Source organism: Rhamphochromis longiceps, linkage group LG4 (genome assembly GCF_057381845.1).
Source record: "Rhamphochromis longiceps isolate RC_006_pf linkage group LG4, R_longiceps_female_GT1.1, whole genome shotgun sequence".
In the NCBI taxonomy this organism is placed as follows: Eukaryota; Metazoa; Chordata; class Actinopteri; order Cichliformes; family Cichlidae; genus Rhamphochromis; species Rhamphochromis longiceps.
In genome coordinates this window covers 21,987,835-22,015,153 of record NC_140560.1, presented here as the reverse complement: position 1 = coordinate 22,015,153, position 27,319 = coordinate 21,987,835, and the positions used below count along the sequence as shown (strand labels likewise).

Sequence of the window (27,319 nt, the reverse complement as noted above, 5' to 3'; positions counted from 1 at the left end):
GGGGCGGGTTTCGTGCTCGTGACGATAAAGTTGGGATTGATTTGAATTCCCAAACATTCGTCCCGCCGTCCGGTACGCTCGGGATAAAAAAAAAAAAAAAACCTTTCTGCAAGGTCCCCCAATCCACACTGCCCCCCTCCCCTCCTGACGTCACACGGCGAGCTGAAGCTATTGCACGAACAGAGCTGCTCGCAGCCGCACTACTGTGAATGTCTGTACGCTCAGTACCAAGACCGTGGAGTGTGCAAAGGAGAGAGAGGGAGAGCGGTGGGGTGGGGGGGATACAGTTGAATTCGGATACAACTGGAAAACTACCAAGCGCGCACAGCAAGCACCGAGCGGACGGCACATCGACTGTGCGTAGCCAGCAGTACATCTACTCCCCGTCCGCTTTCGATCAGATTGAGCCGAGAATGGAGCTCCCTGCCGCTGGAGAGCACGTCTTTGCGGTGGAGGGGATCGAAAAGAAGCGCATACGAAAGGTAAAGAGACACGAAGCGTCTTTGTAGGAAAGAAATGGGGGTTAAAAAAAAGCGCGGACGATGAAAATGTCGGGTTTAAAAAAATGTTCTCCTTCTCCACCATCACAGGGCAAGATAGAGTACCTGGTCAAGTGGCGAGGCTGGTCTCCCAAGTAAGTCTTACTGCACGCTTTCTAATGCATTTCCAGCGATTCTGCATCGAAACGATGCATTTCAATATTATGTCACAAGATCAAGTGTTGTTACTTAAAAAAACGCAAACCATGAAGGGCGAGCGTGCACAGTGACTTGTACGCGCGCACGTGAGTGTGTGTAGAAGCTGGAAGAGCGCGGTCGGTATGCGTTTCAGTGTATCCGCGGATGCCTTCACTAATTTATGCGAGGGAAGGGGGGGCTAGGCACAGCCATGTAATCCCGTTTTAATTATTTCTGCTCTGCCAGCGAATTTTACGAGACAGGAGTGCTAAAATGGCCGACTGCATGTTGGTGCTGGAGAAGCGTTTGGAGAGCTCACACAGACGCTTTCTGTTTGACATTTCCCCCCTCTGCCAGTGGATGTCCCCATGACTGGTAACCTGCTGCGGGCACTGCGACTTAGCGGGGTTCCTTGCAGATTCGATCATCTTGATTTAATAACAGTAAAATAAAAAAAACAAAGCAGGAACCATTTGTTTTTACATTACACTGGAGATCTGGATACAGCTTTCCTTTCTAACTGCACATTAGTTGTGAAGACGTGGGAGTGTGTGTGTGTGTCATAGGCAAAGCCCTGTGCGCCTGTCAGCTGGGGGTGGAAAAGCCAGGCTGCACGTGCCAGCTTTCTGACAGTTGTTTGCTCCTCTCTGCAGATACAACACATGGGAGCCAGAGGAAAACATCCTTGACCCGCGCCTCCTCGTCGCGTTTCAACACAGGTGAGAGAGACGTGGACTTCGGACGAGGCCGCTCAGCCTCCAGTGCAGCCATGGCCATATAAGGGCATGGGAGGAGGGGCGCGCTAGTAACTCTAGCGCTAACCCCCCCCCCCCCCCACCCCCCCTCCTTTTCTCCCTGGTGTAAAAACTCTAGGGATATGATATTGAGAATTCCCCAATGTGCTAATGGACTGAAGGGATCTGCACGAGGACCTCCATTTTCTCTTTATAAAAATCTATCATAATAAATGTGATTTTTTTTTTGTTGTTGTTATTTTTGGCCTGGAGAGCTACAAGGATGGCCATTGGCCAATCTAACAGAGAAAAAAGGAGAAGGTGCATTTGCCACAAAATGCATGAAGGACAGTTAAAAGGCAGTGTAATCTGTGCGTGATAATGTTTGACGCGTTAATTTGCTGTGCAGTCAGGAGCCAGAGGATAAGCTGCACTGTGGAGAGTGTGACTAGTGTTCAGGACATGAGCACAGCAGGTTTGTTGTGGGTTTCGATGTGAGGAGGGCCACGCTGCTGCCTGATGGGATTCTCCTCACTATTAGTTTGCCAAAAGGCTAGGCTGGCTTCTGCTCAGCATTCAGTTTTGACACATCCTATGAAATTATCTTCATTTTGGACCTTGGATGCTTGTGTTGACAGCCTGCTATCAATCTGGGTTTACCCAGAGGCCCGTAAAACAATCAAGAACGGGTCAATGTCTACCTAAGAGGTGGAGATGTTAGTTCATTCAAACTCTACAGCGCACAAACAACTACATCTTGTCTGGGTTGCTGGACCCATGCAGCCCCTGAGATCTTTTCTCTCTCTGTAGACCAGGAGGCAGCAGCTCATGGGACTGGGTAAAGACATGATGGCTGGGGAAAGGAATTTGCTTCTCTGAAAAGGCTAATTGACACGCAAGCGCTCTTCAACGTTTCCAGTGTACCGCTCTCATATTCCCCCACAGCCTGCTTGCCCGCCTGCCTGGTTCTGTGTGTGTGTGGCTGTGTGCTGATGGTCATGGAGTGCTGCCTCTGCACTGTGTGTGTGTGGATTCCTCTCTGCTCCCAGTGGATGGGGGATGGGATTCGACGAGGGAGTCTGTAATTGCCAAATCTTCTGTGAATAGGGGTCACCCCGTTAGTCGCCTTTTTGAAATCATACACATTATAACAGCGTCGACTGTTTATTGTGGCAATCTTCTGGCAGCGCCGATAGTTTGAACATCTGTAGCAACAATAGGCTGGCTTTACTCGCGCCTGGTGACGCCTGTGTACAGCCGGCCTTCGCCCACTGCTGTTATTTATGAGCCAAGTGATGAGTAGAGGTTTATATCAGGGAGCAATATTTCAAAGACCGGGCCTGGTCTAGCCAGTGCAACTACAAAAACACACGTCTGCATCTCCTCCCTCAATAAAAACAGCTCCAGTAGATGTTTGTTATTAATCTGATACTCTTCACCCTGCACTTTCAAAGTGTAGGCGTTGTCTTGCACAAGGCCTGGCATTAGGGTGTATCCCAGATGTACTCCACAATGTAGTATTTATCCCTTTTCATTTGTACCTCATGACCCTAATTAGAGATTGAATGTAAGAAGAGGGAAGGGTGTGCTGTAGGAGGGAGGATGTTTGAGATTCTCCCTGCTTTAGCCTTAATTGAATTTCTTCAGTATAATGAGAATAAGGAATGGACCGATTACCATGGAGAGCTATGCAAATAAGGACCATAATGCTTTGCAGTGGGTCACATGCGGGCATTCATTAGTCCTCTAAATCAAAATTCCACTTTTGACCTTGAATAATTCAAGCGTCAGACGTGTAGGTTTCTAAAGATGTCTGGGAAATGAAGCATTTTATATGTTTATGGGAGACGAGCATGTTGCATGAGATTTAATGCCATTATTCTTTGTTTTCACAGAGAGAGGCAAGAGCAGCTGATGGGATATCGAAAACGTGGGCCGAAACCAAAACATCTTTTTCTCCAGGTATTGTATGAGTCATCACAACACGGTTTCCGTAGAAACATTTCCACTGAATCTGTCAAAGGCTTAAACAGGAGGGATACTGTCAGGTGTGCTAGAGCTGCTGTCTTGTTATCGTGTGTTGCTTTCTTTCTTTGGTTTTTTTAAGGGGGGGGGGGGGGGGGGTGCAGCTGAATTTCACTCCTCACTCATTCTGAAACTGGGTCTTATGCCTGAGGGGTTTTTTTTTTCATTGTTTTTTGAACCAAGTGAATCAGTACCAGTGGAAATGTTTTCTTTCATGTTGCCATTTGTTATCCCAAGACGAAAATATATGGTTCAAAGCAGCATTCCGCTTTAATTTCCTCAGCTCAGGCATTTAAAGGCCTGAGCTTACATGACCTGAGCCAAGTGTGATTATATATTTTGAGCGACTCGGAGCTGATTGTTATGGATTGTCACTCCTTAAGAGGCATACCATCCTGCCAGAGTCACACGTGGCCGACAATCTGAGATGGAGCGTGACACGTCAGGTGGCACTTCACTGACCTGAGGTCATAGTCAAATCGTTCGGCTACCGCGTCTCTGACGTCAGCGTGGTCGGCCTGTACTGGTAAAGCAGGAGGGGGCAACATGGTGGGAGGGTGGCGGCGAGCTGAGAGCTCGTTGGATAGTTTTATTCGATCGCTGATAGGTTTTATAATTTTTTATATTAGGTCTTCAAGCAACAAATGTTAGTTTATTATTTTTTATGCCCAACCCATAAAAGAACAAACGGCTTTGTAAATGGACTGGTTCTTATGCAGCGCTTTGCTGCTGTACTTCCACACACACATTCATACTCCAGTGAAAGCATTGGTGAGTAACTTGGGTTTCAGTATACTTCAAACCACCAACCTTCCTATTATTAGATGACCTGCTGCACCTCCTGAGGTACAGTCACCCCTTTGTCAAGCCTGACCACACAATTCTGTTATGACTAATGTCTTAATGAAGCTATCTTAGTGTACTCAGTTCAGTTTTCAGTTTTAAAAAATATGCATGACAAATTCGGTGGAGCAGTTTAGAAAAACTACTACTTCTGAAAACAAATCTTGCACAAGCATTTTGGCTGTTATAAGCACTTCCCTTTAGTGTTGCCAAATAAGCAGAGATTCCATAATAAGGTCGGTATGTTACTTAACCCTAACCCTTCTCTGGTTAAGAGCTTTAATTTTACTTTAAACAATCCCAGAATTTCAGTCAGTTTTCTCACATTTTCTTTATTTTGTTACCGTATTGTGGAGTACAGTGCAAGCTTTGTCTAAATGTGGGTAAATTGCTGAATTGAGTCTCATCTCTTATTGAAGGTGCCCTCGTTTGCCCGAAGATCAAGCATTCCTGCTGGTTTTGAAGAAACATCTCAGGATGCAGAAGGCAACCTGAAGTCTGATCCCATTCAGGCACAGCAGCGCTCCCAGCCTCAGCAATACCAGCTGAACAGCAAGAAGCACCATCAGTACCAGCCCAGCAGCCAGGAGGTCCCCGGTGACCAGCTGGCCAGCAACAAGAAGAAGTTCATCTATCAGCTAAACAGCAAGAAGCACCACCACTATGAGCCCGACCCAAATATGTACGACACGCAGGCCTCTAGGCTCAAAGAGGTGGTTAAAGTTCAGGAGGCAGCGAGTAAACCTGCAAATCCAGGCTGGAACTTACCTCTGGCCCTGCAGCAGAAGTGGATCCGTGACAAAGACACAGGCTGCCTGAGCAAAGTCAAGGAGCTGGCCGTGGAAGTGAGGAAACCGGCTGTTAAAGAGGCGGAGAGTGAGCACGCCCTTAAGCCCAATCCCAAGGATGCAACCCTGCCGAGTGCTATTAGCAGCAAAATGAAGATAATCAAGAATAAAAACAAGAACGGACGTATTGTTATTGTCATGAGCAAATATATGGACAGTAACAAGGTTCACGGTGCAAAGGGTAAACACGGGGAATCATCAAGGGAAGACAAACCCCAAAACATGAAGACGTCAGAAAACAACCCAGCACATGCAACCAAATTGGAGGAGCACCTGGAGAACGGTATCCCCAAAGAGATTTGTAATGGAAGTTCCCTCTCTGTAGCGGAGCATCCTATAAAGTGTTCCCCAAAGGACAGGCATTTCTCCAAACCTTCACCAAGCACAGCAGAGGAATACAACACCGAAGTGGCTCGTGGTCAAGCTGATTTACCGGACGATTTACCCTTACAGCTGACCGCTAGCTCTCCTATGACTTCTTGGGCTGTTGACACCAACATTCCAACGCCAACAGCTGTCGACCAGATCCGGATCCCTTCTTTTCCCGCTGACCGCAAGAGAAAGCTCTCCGATCCCGTGGAGGATAGGAGTGTATCCAAAATCTACCTGAGTTCGAGGAGCTTCAGCGTGCCCAGCACTGTGGTCACGCCACCTCAGGATAAACCTATGGACCTCCACTGCAACGGCCCACGCCAGAGCGGTGTATGTACGTACGAGGATTTGGGTAGTCAAGAGGAGCCGATGGACCTCAGCTGCCCAAAGACTAAGAAGCAAGCTCCAGCAGAAACGCCGCCGGAGCCAGAGCCTGCTGTCAAAGATGCACCTCCTGTGACAGAGGACACGCAGATATCCACAGAGGCATCTAAAGAAGCGCCTGTTAAAAAAACCTCCCCTTTTATGGGAAATATCATCATCACTGACATCACAACAAACAGTCTCACTGTAACCTTCAAGGAATACGTTTCTTTCTAAGAAACTATTGATAAAACGGGACTAGTGTTTACCAATTGGACGATCCTGTTCATATGTGCATATGTTTAAAAAAAAAAAAGAAGAAAGAAAGAAAAGAAGAAAAACACCAGAATTTTGTATATATGGAAATTTATAATTTATCATGAAAATTCAATATGTTTCTTATAATGTTTTATACTGTAACTCCTCTCTGTGACGTCATAGCCAAGAAAGTGCCCTCGAGGATTTGAGCGAATACATTCAGGTGGAAATATTCACCGAGAAAAGAAAATAATTTCTGGTTTAAAATCTGTTAATTTGTCATACGGAGCTTGATGGGAAACTTTTGCTGTTGTTTCATACCTGTACCAAACTTATAACCCGAGATGTATGAAGGTTTATATGTCTTTTGTATTAACGGTATCTCTTATTTTGGTCCTGATAGAAGCTAGAGAGGACGTTGTTGAGTATATGCTGATCAAAGATCAATTCGAAAGCACTTAATTACATTTTCCACACGTTTACTTGTGTCATTACTACCAGAGAAACAGCTAGTCTCTTTGATTTTTCTTTGTTTTTTGTGGGGGGGTTTTAAATCCCAGACAAATACCCTGACACTGAAATGGCCTGTTTTGTTTGCAGCTTGGTTTAAGGATTATGATTGCCCATGAAATGCAAATTTGGAAAGCAGGTGCGTCTGAAAACTGTGTAAACACAGTGGCAACAGTGGGACACACTCAGCTGCAACGACGGCTTTTAAGTGACGTTCCCAGCCTTTTCTTTTTACTGGGACGCTGCAAAAGCAGTCAGCAGCCGATGCAACCTGCACAATCTGCTAATATATTGCACATTCTCCCACTTAAGAATCATTTTAGGAAAATAAATAAATAACATGTAGACTTTTAAAGGCCCGTTGCACATGAAGAAGATGGTGTCATTTATCAAACGTGTCTTCCCGTCAAGATCACCCCCTCCCTTGATTAGATTGGGGTTTATTACCATACTGCTGATATATTGCTGGAGTTTAAAACACTGCTAGTCTTGTTAGAAGGCTTAACGTCACACTGCTTTACAACATTCATCTCATTTTTCTTTCAAAGCTCATCCTATGATCTGAGGAGTACAAGTGAGGACTATTTGTTGTACAAGGAAAAAAGGAAGCTGCCAGGGTCATAAATGAGTATGCTACAGAGATTAAATGTGAGTTACGAGACTGACTTGTATACTGTTACATGCAATCCGATGAGTGCGAGCTGTTTCGACTATGCTGCTGAGAATTCAAATGTCAAAGCTGTTGGATGTACCCTACATTTGAGTCTAAACGGCTGTCTTATGCACATTTAAAGCCAGTGAGAATGCTAAAAATGCTATAATGTTAAAAATGAAGAGTGCATATTTATTGACACTGAGCATGTCGTTCGAGAAGCATTTCCCAGATGTCTGCTGCATCAGAAGTTGCGTGAATCCACTGAAGAGTTTCACCCTCTCGGATGATTTTGAGTCTGTTTGCTACTTCTTCCCGTCCCCTCCTTTCACCTTACTCTGTTCATTCCTTCTTGCACTCATTTCAAAAGTCAAAATGATTGTTATAAAGTATGTTATACCCGGAGTTGGCTGACTTACAGCTGTTGGCGCAGCTTACTGACTGGTATGTTTCACAATAAAGAAAGAGATTTGACCTCTGATGTGTGGCACTGATATCTGCTGGGGGCAAACTGGGAGCGCTGTCAGTTTATAATTTGAACTGGCTTCCTTTTATGGGCTAACGTTTCACGGCCGCCCTTTAGAGTTCCAGTAAAAACCGCCGTGCGTATCAATGCTCTCACCCTGCAGTTTGTCTGAAGCCTCCTGGCTCACGCTTGGACAGAATGAAGCGTTAAACTTTAGAAACATTAACTTGGCTGTTAAGCAAAAACAAAATAGGAAAACAGATCATGTTGCATAATCACTAATGACCCCGCACAAAGAGCGCTCTGTATTGCACAACTGCACCGGTCACTTGTATTATTAAAACCTTACCCAAGAATTATTTTTCTATAGCAGCTTGATCCAGAGCAGGAATCTAAAATCTGCTGAAGGAAGGAGGTTATGTAATTCTTAGATTTTATCAAGAAGAAAGTCTTCATGGAGGGTGTTTGGCCTGATGCTGTTTTGCATTGTGCCGTCCAGCACAATGCAGAAAGGAAAGGACGTCAACAATAAGAGGTTTGAAAAAAAATCCAGTCTGCTAGGAGGCTTTATTGTGTTTCCAGCTTGCTGTAAAACAGGTCTGTGTGGCCTGCGGCACAATGACACAGCAAGTTTTTCTGCACTGTCATCATACAGAAAGGGCTGTGCATGCAAAGCGCGAGTGATACTCGAGTGCACGACTTTTTGTGAATCATCTCTAAACACTGACCTTTCTTGACACCTTCAAACTCTGTGGGCCTCTTCCAGGCTTTATGAAGGCCCGGGGAGCCTGGAGCCAGGTCTGAAACTGTACGGAGAAACAATCTACTCTGTTATAAGAGGATTACAAACTGATTAGAGGCATAACATTTGCATGGTGTGACAAACAGAAAGGCCCGGAGAAATGTGTGAGGTGTATTTTGGTTGTTTCTTTAGTCAAGTCATTGTCTGTCAGTGACAGCTGACTGATCAAAATCAAACAACCATATAAGGAAATGAAAACCTACAAAAGAGGGCCACAATGGTGCTCTATCGTTACAGAACGAGTCATGTGAAGTCCTTTAATTACTTTAATAATTAATATATTATTGCCAGGTTTAATTAAAAGTGATCCCGGAGCAAAGTGAACCATTTAACGTCGCTTTCTTCTATTTTTTTTTTATTATTATTTTTTGGGTGGGGGCGTGGGGGGGCGAACTAGCTGCCCTGTAATCTTGACATTAATGCCAACTTAGAGTTAGTTTTTAGGAGACCAACTATATCAGTTTCTTGATTTTCAGAGAGGAAAAAAAATCAACCTCTTTGATAAACAAATGCATTTTTCCACCTACGTAGGTGGAAGACTGCAGGCACAATAGGTGACGCATATAATGAGGAGGTCATCTGCTGGCATTTTTACAAGAATGAGCTCACTTCCGGTCTAAATGACACTCTCACATAAACCTTTATCGAACATTTCAGGCCATTCCCCCTCTTTCTCTGAGATTTCGTTTTGGAAATGGCCCCTTAATAATCTTGTAATATAGACTTAATTAACCAGACTTTCAGCTAAAGCGGGCAATAGATTATGAGTTACTATTTATTTATCCAGGAATCATTTATTTGTGGATGAACTGGAAATGTATTTGTGGCCATTTTGGGGAGCTGAGGTGACCTGCTGAAGTCTCAAATGCTCGATGAATCCTAACAGGCCCACCGGAAGGTGTGCGGTCGACTGAAACTGGCAAATAAACGCATACTCTGTTTTCAGAGTGGTGAAGCTTAGTCGATATTTTCCTATATCTTATATATTTCATGCAGCTTTTTTCCACCCTGGCTTTTGAAATCTCTCTCGCTCTCTCTATGCGTGAGGCTCTCTCTACAGGCCTTCCGTGGCTTTGAACCTGTGAGCCAGTCATGCATCAGCAGCTATAGGAAACCGAAACATGTTTTAACAGGGGAACATATTTATAGACCAAGTGTGATGTTTCACATACCCCCTTTATCATCGTACCCAGCAGCAGCCTGCACACAGTGTCGGTTTCATCTCAGCAGTGCAGCCTCGCAGGAGTGCGCGAGCAGCAGGGATCACTTCTCTAATTTAAATCCCTGCGCGTGGACCGCTGGAGGCCTGCGACACCCCAGAAACGACAGAAATATGAAGGGATTCAAAATAGAAGCGAAGGCTCTTCATTTTCTCCCTTTTTAAAAATTTCCTTAAGCATCTTTTTTTTTTTTTTAATGGAGCTCATTCCTTTCAAAAGAGCAATTAAAACACATATAGCCCCCCCGCGCCTTAAAGAAACCTGAAAGAGGTTCTGGTGAGAAATTAGACATGGAGCTGCGGTTGCGTTTGCTGTTGTAGATAATGCTTTCTAATTCAAATCATGCGCTCATGTCTGATTCAGGCTGCAGGTCAAAGCCACACGGCTTCACATCTTCTCGCTTGTGGGTTTTTTTGTTGTTGTTTTTAAAACATCTGAGCAGCCACCTTGAGCAGAAAATGTCGCCCGGTAAGTAGGACAGCGAGCTGTGCGCAGCAGTTGCCCAGAAACCAGAGAGCCAATAATGTTCTCACAGAGCCAGCTCTGTTTATTCATGTACGGCTGTCGCCATTGCGGCTCCTGCAGACCCACTTTTCACCGACTCGCAGCCAAATATGGAGAGCCGCAGAAGCAGCAACGTGTCTGTATGTGCGGCTGCCTCCTGTCAGCACGCACCAGTCCGCTCTCTGCCTCTGCAGAAGCCGTGTAGGCTGTACAGCCATTCTAGTACCGACAGGAAATGTCGGTCTACAGGCTATGACTATCAAAATGGTGGTTCATATTTCGACGGCAGCCACAACGCATCTTTTGTCCGCTGCGCTCCCGCCTTTGTCTGCTCCACTGCTGGGAAATTAAAAAAAAAGAAGAAGAGAAAAAACAGACAGCAGCACAAGTTTATCAGCCAATTATCCACGATCTCTCAGACGATCGAGAGTAAAGACGGACAAATTGGTTCTGCGCCTCTCCTCAGAGCAGACTGAGTGCCTCCTTCCTGTTTTCTTTTTTTTTTTTAGAGGGAGGGGGGGGGGAGTCATTTTATTCAGTAGGTCCCAAACATGAGATTAAACGTTTAAGTGATTCACATAAATTCAATTAAATTCAGCATCTGTCCGCCTCTGTCCTCCTGTTTCCAAGAGTTTCACTTGAGGTGTTGTTTGAGGCGCTCATGTGAAAATTCAAGATCAGAGATCAGGGGCGAAATATATACACAAATACACATACATATACATATATATATAGAGAGAGATTTTGCCTCTACAGATAATATTTTTAATCATCTTAAAATTTCATGATCAATCCATCTGTGGACGAAGCAGAGTCTTTAAGACAAAACAAATTGCCAATGGACCAAAAACTATCAATCAAAACAGATCAGCAGCGCGCACACAGCCAAACGCAACATCAGCATGAAGGTTTAATGTCAAATAATCCGTGCAGAGACTTGCTTTATTTATCCAACTGATACACTCTCGCACTCTGAGCTGGTCGTGCAGCTTTGCCTGTTTGTCATGTCAATAGATAAACTTTAGGAGGAAAAAAGTCGCAGAATCTTGGAACGAAAATTGCGCATTTCAAGCACCGTCCTCGTGTTTTTGCTGTTCAGAGCAACGTGAAATAAACTGCGCGGAATACATTTCAAACCTGGAAACCTTTCTGACTGACATCAGAAAGACACGCGTGGATGGCCTAACAATTCACTGTGATAAGGACTGTTTAAGAATAAAAACCCACTCATTCAAGAGAAGCCCAAATGCATTATTATTAATATTATTTTTATCTAATTTTATTTTCATGCATTATTTTAACGAACATGAGCCCCACAGAAAATACAACTGGAAGGCACAGCACTGCCCCAGTAATCAATACTCAGAATAAATGTTACAATCGCATTAAAAAATATCAAAGATATTCCAGAAAATGTAATAATAATAATAATAATAATAATAATAATAATAATAATAATAATGATGATGATGAAGCCAACAATTTCTGCATTTTTTTCTGATAATTTCTTTAATAACTGGAAATGATTTTATGTTCTCAATAAGTAATTATTTAAAATTAAATAAATGAATAAATAAATGGCTGATCTGTCCAAGCAGAAAGAAAGCCATTTAAAAAAATATTTCATTATTAATATTATTGTTATTATTATTATAGACAGAGTATGTAAGCGTTTGTGTGCATTATTTTAAATAACTCTATAGCAACTCAAAGTTTCAAAGTTCCTGACATGTTGTTTTCTCTCATATCTTCCCAGGATAAACTCTGATAGGATGCTGTGCTGCAAGATGTGATGTCGCCCATTTAAAATAAATAAATAAATCCCAAACAGATGCATATATATTTCGCTTTATTCGATTTTTATTTAGCTTACAAGTGAAAGCTGATGAAAGCTGGTTAAATTTCAGCCCATAGTCCAGTAAAATGAGATGTTCCAATTTAATCATTGACTTAATGAAAAATAATTGTTTATTGTGTCGTGCGGACTCTTTTAACGATTTATAAAAATTCTTCAGGGAGAAAGGGAGATGTTCGGGCCGAAAAAGAGGGGACCCAAGCCTGAGACATTTCTTTTAAAGGTGAGTGTTTGTATTTATTTCTGGGTATTCCGTTTTATTCGCTTGTCTTTCCGAGGCGTGGCTTCATGTGCACAGGCTGAACCATTTCAGTGATGTGTGCACTCCTATAAACTTTGATGCCACTGTGTTGTGGTTTCACTTTTTTGAAAACAATTGTAAGTTTAAAAAAATGTCTCCAAAGATCTCTTTTCTCAAAGGTTTCTGGTCATGTAATGTTGGACAAAGAACTTTACATGACTTTACATGTGAATATTAACAGTATTTTCATTCTTACAGCCTTTCATTCCCTTTAAATCACAGAAACTTTAGGTCAAGGCCTCTAAAACTTTACATTTGCTCAAGAGACTTAAGATTTTCATTTCTGGGAAACTTTTCGTCACAAATGTAATTGTTTTTCTTCTCTTCTCTTCTCTTCTCTTCTCTTCTCTTCTCTTCTCTTCTCTTCTCTTCTCTTTTTTTTTTTTTTTTTTTTTTTTTGCTTCCTTAGGCCAAAGCCAAAGAAAAGGGCCAGGGAGAGTTTGCGCACAGTGGATCCAGCAATCTGCCCGCCCAGCGCGGTCAACAGAGGGGGAGAGAGAGAGGACCCAACACAACTCCAGCAGCTGCTCTGACATTCCAAGTGTCCCAGCAGTTCTAGAAAGAAAGAGAGGACGCAAACCCAATATGCACATGCATTATGATAAAGACGACGGCAGCAGCTCAGCAGAGCCAGACGCCAAACATAGCAAGCTCATGAGGGAGCCCACGTCTCACCACAGCCGACGCCCGCATCATCACGGGGAGACATCAGATCACTGCCTCATGCAGCTGACCAAGAGGTTTCAGGAGGAAACCACGATAACACCCAAATCCCACAGCGAGCAGAGACATTTGGGGGGCGTGGGCTTCTCTTACCCGTGCGCATTAGCTTCGGATTTGCGCAAAAGCGAGCAGGGGAGGCACATGACTCACTGTTTGAGCATGAAGCGGCCTGCAGCGAACGAGAACTCTCTACCCCGGGAACAAGCTTCACCTTCACACACCGATTCCATCCACGAATCCTCCGAGCATCCAGCCTCATCCTGGACCCCCTGTTTCGCTCACCTGGACACTGTGACCGTAACCGATGTCACCTTGAACTTCCTGACAGTCACCGTCAGAGAGAGCAGCACGGACAAAGGCTTCTTCAAAGATAAAAGATGAGTATTTCATGTAGTTCAGAGGAGGCCAATACCTGCCAAGGAGGTAACTGTGTAACAAGCTACTAACAAACAGGCCTACTGTAATACTATATTTTTTCTATGTAACTTTCAAACGTGTACATACCGATATTTAATACGCTGCTGATGAAATTAAAATCAAACTGAAGTTTAAGGAGTGTTGTTGTTGTTGCTGTTGTTGCTCTTTGACTGTCCGCTCTCACTATTTCTTTTTGCACTGTTTGTTTATACTTGCAGAGTTTCTGTAGAGTTATCTGATTGCGATCTTTGTGGAACAATCTTTGCTGGCTAAAATTCATTCTGCTGGAACATTCTTTGACAGCGATGCCAAATACGATTTCTCGCTGGCTGACAGGTGGTTTTGTTTGAATTGTGATGAAGTTTTGTACGTGATTCAGCCCAATTTCTAGCGTTAGCTTTGCACCATCCTTCAACAAAACACCGCGATTTTAATTAAGATCAGAGGTTATTGTAATTGTTTTTTTCTTAATTAGTTTGCCCATACAGTACTCTGTTTATAGTAACCATTGTCCTTGATGTAAATATGTAAGTAAAACATTGTGTATGTTTCTGCTCTGTGTCCTGTGTACTGTTTGTTTGTATATGTGTCTTTCTGGTTGCTGTTACAACCAAATTTCCCCTTGTGGGACAGTTAAAGGATTATTCGATTCTATTCTATGCTAATTGGTGGGAGTGTATTTTTATCCAAAAATAATGTAAATATAATGTGTAATGTTATATCATTCCTGACAAAGAGGAAATGCACAGATTCATATTTAGAAGTGTCTCCAGAAAATTGTTTATCGTGACTTTATATTTTGCGTCAAGTCCTGATCTTAAAACGCTTATTTAAACATGTGAAAGCTGACAAAGTCTTTGTAAGCACTGATCTGTATGGGCGTGGAAAATGTTAGCAGATAAAATCTGATTATCCTTTAAATTTAACAATTTTGATTGGAAATTTCACTTGGACAGTTTTTTCTCCTCAAAGTTTCAAAGTCCCTGACATGTTGTTTCCTCTCACATCTTCCCAGGATAAACTCTGACAGGATGCTGCTGCTTGTGCGTTAATTTGCAGAACTTAAAATTAAAGCGTACATTTGCTCTTCATACTCTTTAGATCTTCTTGTAACAATCGTTTCCATAACTGTTGCCTTTGAAATAGCAAATTAAAACAAACCGACTTTGTTTTATGTGCCAGAGATTTCTCTTCTGCCATAAAGATTTACACCAGTAGGTCCCGGAATTGCCGCTAAAAACAGACAATTTTAAAATTCGTATTTTTAAATAATATTTCTATTATCTATTATGTAATTTGAGCCATGCTGGCTGAATTATGGACACAGACAGTGAAAGTGTTTCAAGGACGGAGCAATGGGAACAAGTGGGAACAACCTTCTTTAGAGACTCGGCGTGTGAACACGACACTGCTTACATCTAACATTAAATTATGTTTTTATAATAAACAGGTCATTAAAAAAAATTATTTAGATCTGTAGATCAGTTAAAACAGTAACCCGGGGTTACTCAGTACAAGCTTGATACGGTTTCATTTAATACATTTGCATCTGCATGTCATTATTATCATAATAATTATTAGCCTGTTATTTTAGCGCTGAGTAGTTCATGCTTCTGCTTTTTATAGACTTATATTTTGTGGATTTTTTACACCTTTATTTGAGCTTTTTAAGTATACAATCTTTCATTAAATAAAGGAGTTAGTCTTCCATCTTTGTTCGCGTTTCTTTTTTATTCTAGTGGAATTCAGCGTTTTCTTCTCGCCGTGTAGGGGAGGGCTCTTTGTACCCCCTCATGGACCTCTGGGGGGGTCAGTAGACCCGCTCCGAGACCCTCTGACTTTGGTTAGTCCACTGTGCCAGACATTCCTGTACAGCAGCCACAGCACAAGACTCCGCCCCTTCACTCAGAAATCCGGAGCACGTAGCAACAACTGAGCCAATGCGCTCCGCCACGATCCGTCCTACCGACCGCGGCGCCTGGCAACAGAAAAAGACGTGATGACGTCCTCCCCAGATTGCGTATTATGGGATGTGCGGAATTAAACAACCCGAAGAGGACGAGGGGAAGCCAAAAATAATAAAAAACACAGAAATAAACGAGGTGCATGGTGAACCATGGAGCTCTCGGCTGTCGGTGAGAGCGTCTTCGCAGCCGAGTCCATCATTAAACGGCGAATCAGACGGGTATTCGCTGTTTTTTTTCCTCCACCCGCAGGCTGTGTCTCTGCGTCTCTAACGCAAACATGTGCGTTTGCAGTGTCGACACGTAGACATTTGATAACCTGACTCTGTTGTGGGTCTGTTTTTGCAGGGTCGTTGGGAATATCTCGTGAAATGGAAGGGTTGGTCTCAGAAGTGAGTATAATAACCGAAGCTGTGAAGGACAGCGCTCCATCCTGGCCGCTTGCACAACTGCACCATCACACAGTGTGGCGTTACTCAGCTTTGTGGATGTGTGGTTTGTTTTTTAAAAAAAAAAAATGCATTTCACGCACTCGGTGTACGGCGGTGCCGTGTGCCGTGCGCCTGCTGGCTCGTGTGCACCTGGCAGGTGTTTGAACACATCTCGCTTTCAGCCCGCTGAGATGTGTTGAAGTCTACACTAGCTTTAGCAATGGCTGAGTTCACCATGCGTCACTGTCCTGCTACGTAGTCTGTAATTGCAGAGCGAGCAAAGCGAGATTGCTTTGATAAAAGTGTCAGGAGCGCGTGTTTTTGCGCATTGACAAATGAGCGTTTCTCAGTGTGTGTCTGTGTGTCGCCAAACACCTCTCCTCTCGGTTGTTGTGACGTAGGTACAGCACTTGGGAGCCGGAGGAAAACATTCTGGATGCACGTCTCTTCTCTGCCTTCGAAGAGAGGTGAGGGTTTGACAGTGAAACAAGTAGGCCTCTCTCTCCCTCTCCCTGCAGAATCGAGTTGGCACCGCGCATTTTGCAAAAGTGTCACTTTAAATAAAACATTTAGTCTGGGTTTAAATCTATGAGCCCCACATCCCCATTCCTGACAGGAAAGTGTCAGCAGAGCCACTTTAAGTAGCTGCAAGATGTGATGTCGCCCATTTAAAATAAATAAATAAATCCCAAACAGATGCATATATATTTCGCTTTATTCGATTTGTATTTAGCTTACAAGTGAAAGCTGATGGAAGCTGGTTGAATTTCAGCCCATAGTCCAGTAAAATGAGATGTTCCAATTTAATCATTGACTTAATGAAAAATAATTGTTTATTGTGTCGTGCGGACTCTTTTAACGATTTATAAAAATTCTTCAGGGAGCGAGAAAGGGAGATGTTCGGGCCGAAAAAGAGGGGACCCAAGCCTGAGACATTTCTTTTAAAGGTGAGTGTTTGTATTTATTTCTGGGTATTCCGTTTTATTCGCTTGTCTTTCCGAGGCGTGGCTTCATGTGTACACAGGCTGAATCATTTCAGTGATGTGTGCACTCCTATAAACTTTGATGCCACTGTGCTGTGGTTTCAGTTTTTTGAAAACAATTGTAAGTTTGAAAAAATGTCTCCAAAGATCTCTTTTCTCAAAGGTTTCTGGTCATGTAATGTTGGACAAAGAACTTTACATGACTTTACATGTGAATATTAACAGTATTTTCATTCTTACAGCCTTTCATTCCCTTTAAATCACAGAAACTTTAGGTCAAGGCCTCTAAAACTTTACATTTGCTCAAGAGACTTAAAATTTTCAATTCTGGGAAACTTTTCGTCATAAATGTAATTGGGTTTTTTTTCTTCTCTTTTTTTTGCTTCCTCAGGCCAAAGCCAAAGCCAAAGAAAAGACGTATGAATTTAGAAGAGAGGCTCCCAGAGGGATCCAGGTTTCCTATCCCATCCCCGAGCCTATCATAACACCGAGGGCCAGGGAGGGTTTGCGCACCGTGGTTCCCACAATCTTCCCGCCCAGCGCGGTCAACAGAGGGGAAAGTGTCCACATTCGCCCACCAGAGTTGGAGAGAAGACCCAGAACAACTCCAGCAGCTGCTCAGCAGTTCCCCAAAAAGAGAGGACGCAAACCCAAAATGCACATGCATTATGATAAAGACGACGGCAGCAGCTCAGCAGAGCCAGACGCCAAACGTAGCAAGTTCACGAATGAGCCCACGTCTCACCACAGCCGACGCCCGCATCATCACGGGGAGACGTCAGATCACTGCCTCATGCAGTTGACCAAGAGGTTTCAGGAGGAAACCACGATAACACCCAAATCCCACAGCGAGCAGAGACATTTGGGGGGCGCGGGCTTCTCTTACCCGTGCGCATTAGCTTCGGATTTGCGCAAAAGCGAGCAGGGGAGGCACAGGATTCACTGTTTGAGCATGAAGCGGCCTGCAGCGAACGAGAACTCTCTGCCCCGGGAACAAGCTTCACCTTCACACACCGATTCCATCCACGAATCCTCCGAGCATCCAGCCTCATCCTGGACCCCCTGTTTCGCTCACCTGGACACTGTGACCGTAACCGATGTCACCTTGAACTTCCTGACAGTCACCGTCAGAGAGAGCAGCACGGACAAAGGCTTCTTCAAAGATAAAAGATGAGTATTTCATGTAGTTCAGAGGAGGCCAATACCTGCCAAGGAGGTAACTGTGTAACAAGCTACTAACAAACAGGCCTACTGTAATACTATATTTTTTCTATGTAACTTTCAAACGTGTACATACCGATATTTAATACGCTGCTGATGAAATTAAAATCAAACTGAAGTTTAAGGAGTGTTGTTGTTGTTGCTGTTGTTGCTCTTTGACTGTCCGCTCTCACTATTTCTTTTTGCACTGTTTGTTTATACTTGCAGAGTTTCTGTAGAGTTATCTGATCGCGATCTTTGTGGAACAATCTTTGCTGGCTAAAATTCATTCAGTTGGAACATTCTTTGACAGCGATGCCAAATACGATTTCTCGCTGGCTGACAGGTGGTTTTGGTTGAATTGTGATGAAGTTTTGTACGTGATTCAGCCCAATTTCTAGCTTTAGGTTTGCACCATCCTTCAACAAAACACCGCGATTTTAATTAAGATCAGAGGTTATTGTAATTGGGTTTTTTTTTTTTATTAATTTGCTCATATTAATTCGTGGGAGTGTATTATTATCCAAAAATAATGTAAATATAATGTGTAATGTTTTATCATTCCTGACAAAGAGGAAATGCACAGATTCATATTTAGAAGTGTCTCCAGAAAATTGTTTATCGCGACTTTATATTTTGCGTCAAGTCCTGACCTTAAAACGCTTATTTAAACATGTGAAAGCTGACAAAGTCTTTGTAAGCACTGACCTGTGCGGGCATGGAAAATGTTGTTAGCAGATAAAATCTTTTTATCGTTTAAAAATAAACATTTTGATTGGAAATTTTGTCAAGGCAGCCAAACGGTGGAGCTTACGTTCCCAAGAACTTCACTTCATACTGTGAAGGCCTGAGGTCACGCCGAAGAAATCATGAACTTCATCATTAGTTTTTACATTTAATTCAATAGAAAAAAAAATAGAAAAGGGTTTTAACTCGAGAGTAAAAAATGAACTGTGGAGCTTTAAAACCTAAGACCGAAAAAATAAAATAAATTTAAAAAAAAAATCAAAGTTATAATCTTTGAATCTGTTTCTTTCTTTTTTGTAATTAATTATCTCAGTAGATGAGATCGCGTTTACGTTATGGACACAGAGAGGCCTTAACGCCACTGTCAGTCAGGCATTGAGTGTTAGCGTTAACAGTTTGAATTTATTTAGTCAAATAAATAAAGAAATAAACGCAGTAAATGACACACATCTGTAATTAGTTTGAGTGATTTGTGGTTTGGACATAAAGCCTGCAGACATGACCACAGACACCGTGACCCCGTGCCCCGAATGCACATGAGCGATGAATACATTTCATTAAAAGTTAAATAAAAAAAATACAAAATGCACGAATTTAAAGCGATGGATTGATCGTGTAGATATTGTAGTTTTTATATTATTATTAATGATATGCAGCACCTTGGTTCGTTTGGCCTCCGGATCCAGTCTGCACTGTAAGAGGTCACGCTTCACACACAAAGCCTCCATTCATTTTTGTTTTTGTTTTTGTTTTTTTTGTTAGCTTTGTCTCTCTGTGAGCCGATCCTGGAAATTGACTCTTGCTTTTCTTTTTTTTTCTTTTTTTTAAATTTGTTTGTTTATTTTTAACCTCTTTAACGTTTTCTAATGTTGAACTGAAGCTGCAAACAAGGTCATATTTAAATGGGAAACGGAAGTGCGGCGAACACTTCTATAATCGTATTTAAAATAACAGAAAAAGAACTTCACGATTTTAAAAAGGCGTATAGTAAACAGGGACTAAAAACTACCAAGCCTATTTTCACACTTGTAATGTCGGGTATGATTTGATTCCTCCATATTTGCGGCTTACAAGCAGCTGAGGCGACATCTGATGGGGGGGACTGTCCCCGTGACTGCTTCTACTCATTGTCAAAATCCCCTCCTGTCAGGGCGTTTTCGACAAACACGAAGCGCCAGCTCTCGGATCAGTTACGTTACTGTTACGTTCCGCACACGTCCACGAGATGTCGCTACCAGCGGGACTTTAAAGGGATGCCAACCTACTTAAACACAAAGACCCCGCAGGTTAAAAATTCAGAAGAGCTCCTCAGTGGATGAATTTTTGATGACAACTCAGTGACTCACTCCACTTTGTACCCAGCTGCAGAATTAGAGGCAGGAGGGGAGCAGCCTGCTCCTGCACTCGCTCTCTTTTGCAGAAGAAGCCCGCAGCAGGCTTTACTTTGCCTTCCAGATGTGGGGAGACCTTGCGGTGCATCATCCCGCCACTAGATGAAGCTCAAGTTCGGATGCATGTTTCCCTCCTCCTTTGCCTGCTCTTTCTGTTTGTAGATGGCCTGCCTCTAAAAGAATGTCTATACAGAGATCAGGCTTCTCTTAACGCAGTCGGGGATTTGAAATCAGACGTTTTTCCCCTCCCAGGAACTGTAACTTTTTTTTGAAAATGAAAGCAATTTTATGGCAAGCAACATTTTTGAAAGTTGAATGAATCAGATACAAAATACAACTTAAGAACTCCAGTAAAACTTAATAATACACCCTGAACACTTCGGGAGTGAATGAATTACAGTGCAGAAAAGCGCAAAGATGTTAACAGATGGCTGAGGGCCTTCAAACCGATTGTGTCTTTATAGAGCAAAGACAAAGAGCTGGCCGACAGTACCCAACAACTGGATCGCTCCTAATTAGAGGTTGACAAAGAGAGGGGAGAGTGTGCTAACTGCTGTGTAGCGAGAGAGAAAGAGGGAGAGAAAGAGAGAGAGAGCACAGGAGCGATGCCCCCCCGCCCCAGTCCCCAGAGAGCAGCAGCAGAAAGCCCTCACTCTGTTTATTCACTGACAAACTCTCCAGCCATGCACTGCTACCAGCCTCTCTGGGGTTTTTTATCTTTGTGTGGGTGAGATGTTGCCAAATCTGATTATTTTGACGTGTTTTCTGGCTCTCCGCTGTGCAGCTGATTTGTGTAACTGGACTGGAAGGTAAGAACTCTGATTTCAGATGGGATTTTTCTTTTCTTTAAACGATTTTTTGAAAATACTGAGTGCAATGTTGCTCCTCGGGTAAAGATTGGGGAGAAGCTTTGATACTTTTCTTATGTAACTTATATTTTTTCAAACCGTTCGCTTTGTAGAACATTTACAATCCGTTAAGAGGATTAAAACAGGAGGCTTGGTAGATGAAAGAACATTAATGAATAATTCATATTTAAATCTGCGGATCTGATGGTCGGAATTTATGAACAGACTTTTTAAATTTAATGCAGAAGGGATAAACAAATAAGTTGGAATCTGGTCCATTTGAGTTTTTTGTTAGATTAATATGGTTGAATAATTTATTAAGGATCGAACCATTTAGTTTTTATTAGTAGTGATGACATCCATGCAGTATTTGATTTGGCATTTCCCCCCGAATCCAGCGGTTTTGCAGCTGGCGTGGATTCCAGGATTGTACTCCAGGTGCGATTACGCTGTACAAAGGGCTCGGTGAGGTGGGTCTACCCGGGTCAGGCCCTCAGAGTGGTCCTCGAGCCCAATCTGTCCTCCGCCCGGCACACCTCCATCTGCATCAAACCGTCTCCCTCCTTCGGCGGAGCCAGCGTGTTCATTGAGCGTGCCGGGCAGCTGGAGCTGCTGGTGACGGACAGCGGGCGGCCAGAGTATCAGGTGTTCTGCTTCCGGGCAGACGGACCTCACAAGCCCGTAATCTACCTCCAGGCCAGCCCTCAGAGTGATGGACCGCGGAACAGACGCACGGTGGGCTTCAAATACGAGCTGCTCACCAACAGGAGTGCTGCGCCAAACCTCGGCCCCAGCGGGCTGGAGAGTGAGTAGTAATCTTTTGGTTCGAGGACATTGAACCTAAATCAAAATTTGGCTTTAGGTCCCGATAAAGCACCATTATGAACGTATTAATATTTCTTATTTGCTAAAGCAAAATAATTTCAGTCAATATCGCAGTATTAATGTAAAGGCTCTGCTTTAAAGTCACGTTTGCACGTATATATATATATATATATATATATATATATATATATATATATATATATATAAACCTTTCTCATGGTTTCAGAGGTATGTACTGCTATAGTGACTTCAAAAGGCAGATTTGGATCTTCGAGGGAGACTTGCCTACCAGTCATAATTCCCAATTTGAAAAAAAAAGTGGTTATTGAATTATAGTCTTGCCTTGTGGACTGCAGCATGCAGCTGCTGGTCAGTCTAGTTGTCTGGTTTCCATCAAGGGACAAAGCAGATGGGACCGAGCAGACTGCATAGTGGCTGGAGGGCACCGGGCCAAGGGCCTGAATTGAGACTGCAAATACTTTGCAGATTCCACAAATGCCTTATCATTGTGCTTGTCTGTTTATTAGCATTTATCCATGTGTGCAGGCTGGTTTCAGTGTGGTGATGTCATTCTGTGCCGATAATAGACAGCTGCAGGTTTATCTTTTCTGTATTGCCAGTCTGGTGGAGTGTTTGACTCCTGCAGGCTCCTGCATTGGCACGGGGTCAGTCAATTAGGCAGATACAAAAGGAGTCAAACGTGGGGTCGAGACTAGCGTGGGTTTTTGATCTGGTGGTGCGATGGGCAGAGGCTAGAAGCAGCATTCCTCTGGCCAAGCCATGGTTTCTTCAGTGTGTGATGTGAGAAGGGGGATGAATGGAGCCGGTATGTGGGTCAGATTTTAGGTCAGTGAAGTGTTGGCGAGGAGAAGTGACACCTTTCTGTCAGTCACTGTCAGCTATAGAGCTTTGAATCATGACGGTTAGGAGAGAAAAGAGAGCTAAGCAGGCCGAGCGAGGACGTGACTGACAGAGAGAAGTGGGTAAGGCGAGAAACAACATAGCAGAACAAGCGGAAGATTACTCGATGCAGATGACTCGATAGTCACAAAGCTGCCCAGCAAAGAGCACATTTCTAATTTTGTGAAATGATTTTCTCCACCCACAGCATCCTGTCGACCCTGCAATGACACAGAACTTCTCATGGCTATCTGCAGCAGCGACTTTGGTGGGTATCTTACTCAGCGAGATGACAAGATGACACGTCTCTTGCTATTGTTCTTGTTCCCTCTGGCTTTTCCTGCAGCTGCATCATTGAATTTATCTTAATGACTCAGCAACAGTAAGATTTTCCTTGAAATATAATCTTGTACATCACACCACTGTCTAAAGGATCTCCTTTTTCCTGACTCCCTCATCCTGAACTGGTCGAGGCAGATGGCTGCCTTTCCCTGAACCTGGTTCTGCTGGAGGTTTCTTCCTGTTAAAAGGGAGTTTTTCCTTCCTATTGTCACCAATGCTTTCTAGGGAATTGCTGAGCTTTTTCTCTCTATTATTATAGGGTCATTATCTTACAATATAAAATGCCTTTATGTGACTGTTGTTGTTGTGATTTGGCTCTATATAAACAAAATTTAATTGAATTACAGCTGAATGCACTCTCCACCTGGCAACACTTCAAAACCCATCTCATGTTAGGCTGCATAATGGGACAACAGCAGTGCAGACAAACGCAAACAGATGTTGATGATCTGCTGAGTGAGGCTGTGACATTTTTTGTCTGTGCTTTTGTTTGTTCATTTTAAAGGGAGACTAAACTCTGCTTGAGTAGTTCTTCATATGTCCCAGTTCAAAAATAGTCCTCTGTCTTGTTACACTTAACCTTTGTTTAGCCCCCATCAAGCCAGCTTTTTCCCCTAATTAAGTGACCACTTTATCTGAAACATCCACTGGATGCGGCGTAAACACGTGGTTCTGCTTTCCTGTCTTTTTAAGTTGTTCGAGGCTACATCAAAAAGGTCACCCATGACTCTCGGCGTCAAATGTCCTCAGTGGAGGTATCAGCGCCGAGGGTGTACTGGCAGCGCAGTGGAGTGTTTGAGCAACATCTGGATCCACTGGTGTCATGTCAGTCCTGGCGTGGACACATCCACACACTCCTGCAGTGCCACGTCAAGCCCGGAGACGGAGAGTTTCTTTTCACTGGGTCGGAACACTTTGGGGAAGCTTGGTTAGGGTGTGCCCCGCGATACAAAGACTTCCTGTCTGTCTACCACAATGCCCGAACGGCACGCCAGAATTCCTGCGACTTTCCTTTAGACTGAGGAGGGGTGTGTGTGCGCGAGTCATCTTAGCAATACTGAGCTGAGAAGTCTAACCACCTCTGCACTGGCGCACTTCAGATCCTTGCTGTCACGTTCCACCAAGGTGGCACCAGCAGGGAAAAGCCGCTGAAATGCTGGTGATAAAAACTAATTTGGAGGAGGAGAATAGAGTTAACCAGCAGGGCCTCCTGCACTGCAGCTCAGAGAGGGCCGGCCTTTGTCTCTCTTCCATCAATGCCCTCAGTCCTGGGAGAATAAGGAGGGGTTGAGTTGCTGCTCTCTTTTTGTGCCTCTCCCTGCATTAACTGTTGTTCATTTTGCTGCCTCTCTGTGACAATTGCCCTATGAACTGAGGCAGGAGGGTGCACAGCCATTTATTATTGCCAGTTTGTTTTACTGAATAGGAGTGTACATATATACGACGTTTTATCACTTACAGCATTGTGAAATCATCTGTTTTGTGTTTACTCCTGTCTGTTGGATCCTGCACGAGGCAGTTCTTTTCTTTCTGATTCAGGATCGCAGTGCAGTGATCTTTTTTCTTGCAGCTGGAGATGTTTGCCGTAGATATTTTACTTTATTTCCTTTCTTTTTTTTCGGTTGGAGAGTGGATGAAATCTAGAAACAACTGAGACTCCGGATTGCTGAGCTTTAAATAAATCAAATATGTCTACACGTCTCCGTCGCTCTCATGTGCTCATTTTGCCATTTTAAAATAAATAACATAAATAATGTTATTCAGAAGAATGTTTTTTTGTAACAGATAAATCAACATTTCATTATTTACACAATCAATCCACAGATGGGGTTTTTTTTTTACACACTCTTTTAAACAGTTTGCACAGATGTTGTGGTCAGCTCATAACTGTGTCTGATGAAGTGTTGAGAAGTGCAATGAGCTCATGATCAATGAATAAAACAGACATTTCATGAGGCCCTCTGTTTAGACAGAATATGCTTTGGCCTCTTAAAAGGTGCCTTTGTGATGACTTAAATGACTTCCCACCCACTTTCTCATTGCATGCAGCATAATCTGTGTTTTTTTTTTTATATCTGTCTGCACAGAAGAGGATTTAGTGCCAAACTTCCCTTCAAGCTCATTTTTGTTTTCTTTCACTCTTTAATACATCTTTTCGCCCAGGAATCAGATTCTTATGATAATAGGATAACCCTTCCTCGAAGTGAATTACAGAATCTTAGCTGGCCACAACTCTGAGCAGACTGAATCGGGCGTTTCTTTTGAGCCGTGTGGCCTGTGCATCATGGCCCAAGAAGATGAATAGACAGATGTGAGGCCCCCTGAAGCCCGGGGATCCTCCCCTTCAGCCCCTCCCAGGAGAAGGGAACAATTAATTGACTTTTAAAGCAACTGCTTTCTGAGCCTATTCCACACTTCTCCTTGGCTGAGCAGGGCTCACAAATTGGTGTGTTGAACGTTTTATGAGGACTAAATAGCTGCCAATGAAAGTGTAAATGACTGTGTGGTGAATGGGGCACACACAATGGCCCTGCGGCGACTAGGCCTCTGGCAGACATAATGACCATTGTCACGGCTGCTGTCATCTAGAAACCATCAGGGCTCATGAATGCAAGAAGTCAGAGGAGAGGAGAGCCCTCTGTTTTCTTTAACTCCATAAATATTTTCTCTTCTTGCACATTTAGGCTCAGTTTCATATTCTAGTTTAGATTTTTCTCCATCATTCCTGTTAGTATTCATATTTGCTTCTGCCAAGGCACAGCAGCATATAGACCCAAAATGTGCTCATTTAGTAAAAGTTAATTTGTAATTACCTGTAGAAAATATAATTTGTTATGTGCATATTTTATTATAGTTCTAGCAGATGGGTAATATTTCTGGAGATCAGAGTTTTAGAAAAAAGCCCATTTTCTTCGCATGTGTCTCTGCAGAGATATCTGTGAGTATAAGAAGTGGATAAAGGTCTAAAAGTGCCTAATGTTGATGAATGGTCCACAAAAATGAAGGCTTCCACAAATGTTTTTTTTTAATCCTACGGAAGCACAGTTTGAAGTCTCCTCCTTCAGCTTTGTCCCAGGAGGCCACCATGTCAAATTTCCAAGCAAAATATAGTCTCTCTGCAGGCCTTTGAGACCACACTATTCTCATCTCTGGGAATTCCAGCAGGCTCTCATGGGGATCGAGCCTAGGAGGGCTCGGCCCGGAGCTGCTGCATGGTGCGCCGGCAGGAGTCCACCCAGACTGGGGGGTAATTGGTTTATCCCACCGCCTGGTCTGCTTTCCCATGTGGGCCACTGCTGTGGGGAGGCCCAGGGGTACAATATGGAAACAGCATGATACCCTCCAATGCCGAGCAGGCATTCACCGCTCCCGCTATAGAGACCTGGGACATGGGTAGCAGCAACACAAAGCTGAAGCAGAGATGTTTCTTCGCTCTGAAAAGATCGCTATTTGGTCTCCTTTTGAAAATGGGCAGCATTTGTGTTTGAAATAATCCAATTCTGACCAAAGCTTTAATAAAAAATATACAAAGGGCATCAGTCTGAGAGCTTTTATAAAGTTGTGTCTTATTGCCATCATTCCAGCATCTGGTTGAACATTACTTTCTATCGCGCTCTTGGTAATTTGAAGCTGAAATAAAATTGCAGATACAGTCTAACACACAAATACCAACCTAATCTCCAGATAAACAACATGTTTTTCTTTGTATTTGAAGAAGAGGCTGGTGAACTGAGTTCCATCATCAGCTGTAACTCTGATTTGAAATTAAACCTACTGCAGTGTGAAGCGTTGTACTGTTTTGTCTCCAACACTGCCAGTGAGAGAATGCAAAAACTTTACACAAACACACACACCTTTACTAATGTGAAAGACGTCTAATTTTATTGTATAGGAAAGAAAAGTTGTTTTGCCCAGTCTCTGTCATCACATTTAGTGTTAGTCATAAAACTACCAGTGTTACTTGTTTGGCTTTTTTTTTTACTCATAATGAACTTTCTACTTTTTTTTTTTCTTGTGTCCTTTTTTGTTCTTTTCCTTTTGTCTTTGTCAGATTATCTGGCAATGATGCTTAACTGACTTTTTTTTCTATAAATATGTCGGCAAGAAGGCATATTTAC

At 43.1% G+C, this 27,319-nt stretch overlaps 4 protein-coding genes across 4 annotated transcripts; all 4 read left to right on the top strand.

Moving 5' to 3' along the window:
• Positions 1 to 201: 201 nt before the first annotated feature.
• Positions 202 to 7,757, top strand: cbx4 (chromobox homolog 4 (Pc class homolog, Drosophila)). The gene is made up of 5 exons (XM_085403806.1): positions 202 to 482; positions 591 to 634; positions 1,331 to 1,396; positions 3,307 to 3,373; positions 4,699 to 7,757. Exons 1-5 carry the CDS (start codon positions 210 to 212, stop codon positions 6,097 to 6,099), a joined length of 1,851 nt encoding a protein of 616 aa, XP_085259932.1. The 5' UTR covers positions 202 to 209; the 3' UTR covers positions 6,100 to 7,757.
• A 2,471-nt stretch (positions 7,758 to 10,228) lies between these two features.
• On the top strand, positions 10,229 to 14,695 carry LOC146671559 (uncharacterized). The gene is made up of 3 exons (XM_085405350.1): positions 10,229 to 10,238; positions 10,356 to 10,475; positions 12,840 to 14,695. The coding sequence occupies exons 1-3, from the start codon at positions 10,229 to 10,231 to the stop codon at positions 13,532 to 13,534; spliced, it is 825 nt and encodes a 274-aa protein (XP_085261476.1). The 3' UTR covers positions 13,535 to 14,695.
• Positions 14,696 to 15,389: 694 nt separating this feature from the next.
• LOC146671558 (chromobox protein homolog 8-like) lies at positions 15,390 to 18,556 on the top strand. The gene is made up of 5 exons (XM_085403808.1): positions 15,390 to 15,755; positions 15,883 to 15,926; positions 16,367 to 16,432; positions 16,846 to 16,912; positions 17,340 to 18,556. The coding sequence occupies exons 1-5, from the start codon at positions 15,687 to 15,689 to the stop codon at positions 18,120 to 18,122; spliced, it is 1,029 nt and encodes a 342-aa protein (XP_085259934.1). The 5' UTR covers positions 15,390 to 15,686; the 3' UTR covers positions 18,123 to 18,556.
• Positions 18,557 to 20,932: 2,376 nt separating this feature from the next.
• On the top strand, positions 20,933 to 25,037 carry LOC146671557 (meteorin-like protein). Its single transcript, XM_085403805.1, has 4 exons — positions 20,933 to 21,095; positions 21,533 to 21,939; positions 23,068 to 23,127; positions 23,895 to 25,037. The coding sequence occupies exons 1-4, from the start codon at positions 21,019 to 21,021 to the stop codon at positions 24,221 to 24,223; spliced, it is 873 nt and encodes a 290-aa protein (XP_085259931.1). The 5' UTR covers positions 20,933 to 21,018; the 3' UTR covers positions 24,224 to 25,037.
• The last annotated feature ends 2,282 nt before the right edge of the window (positions 25,038 to 27,319 follow it).

Excerpts from the sequence above, each read along its gene's own strand:
- cbx4 (XM_085403806.1), top strand. The coding sequence starts at position 210 with ATGTCTGTACGCTCAGTACCAAGACCGTGGAGTGTGCAAAGGAGAGAG. Across the intron at positions 483-590 it reads AAAAGAAGCGCATACGAAAG|GGCAAGATAGAGTACCTGGT; the intron begins GTAAAGAGACAC and ends CCACCATCACAG. Across the intron at positions 635-1,330 it reads TGGCGAGGCTGGTCTCCCAA|ATACAACACATGGGAGCCAG; the intron begins GTAAGTCTTACT and ends TCCTCTCTGCAG.
- LOC146671559 (XM_085405350.1), top strand. Across the intron at positions 10,476-12,839 it reads TCTGCCTCTGCAGAAGCCGT|GCCAAAGCCAAAGAAAAGGG; the intron begins GTAGGCTGTACA and ends TTGCTTCCTTAG.
- LOC146671558 (XM_085403808.1), top strand. The coding sequence starts at position 15,687 with ATGGAGCTCTCGGCTGTCGGTGAGAGCGTCTTCGCAGCCGAGTCCATC. Across the intron at positions 15,756-15,882 it reads TTAAACGGCGAATCAGACGG|GGTCGTTGGGAATATCTCGT; the intron begins GTATTCGCTGTT and ends CTGTTTTTGCAG. Across the intron at positions 16,433-16,845 it reads TTCTCTGCCTTCGAAGAGAG|GGAGCGAGAAAGGGAGATGT; the intron begins GTGAGGGTTTGA and ends AAAATTCTTCAG.
- LOC146671557 (XM_085403805.1), top strand. The coding sequence starts at position 21,019 with ATGTTGCCAAATCTGATTATTTTGACGTGTTTTCTGGCTCTCCGCTGT. Across the intron at positions 21,940-23,067 it reads CGGCCCCAGCGGGCTGGAGA|CATCCTGTCGACCCTGCAAT; the intron begins GTGAGTAGTAAT and ends CTCCACCCACAG. Across the intron at positions 23,128-23,894 it reads TATCTGCAGCAGCGACTTTG|TTGTTCGAGGCTACATCAAA; the intron begins GTGGGTATCTTA and ends TGTCTTTTTAAG.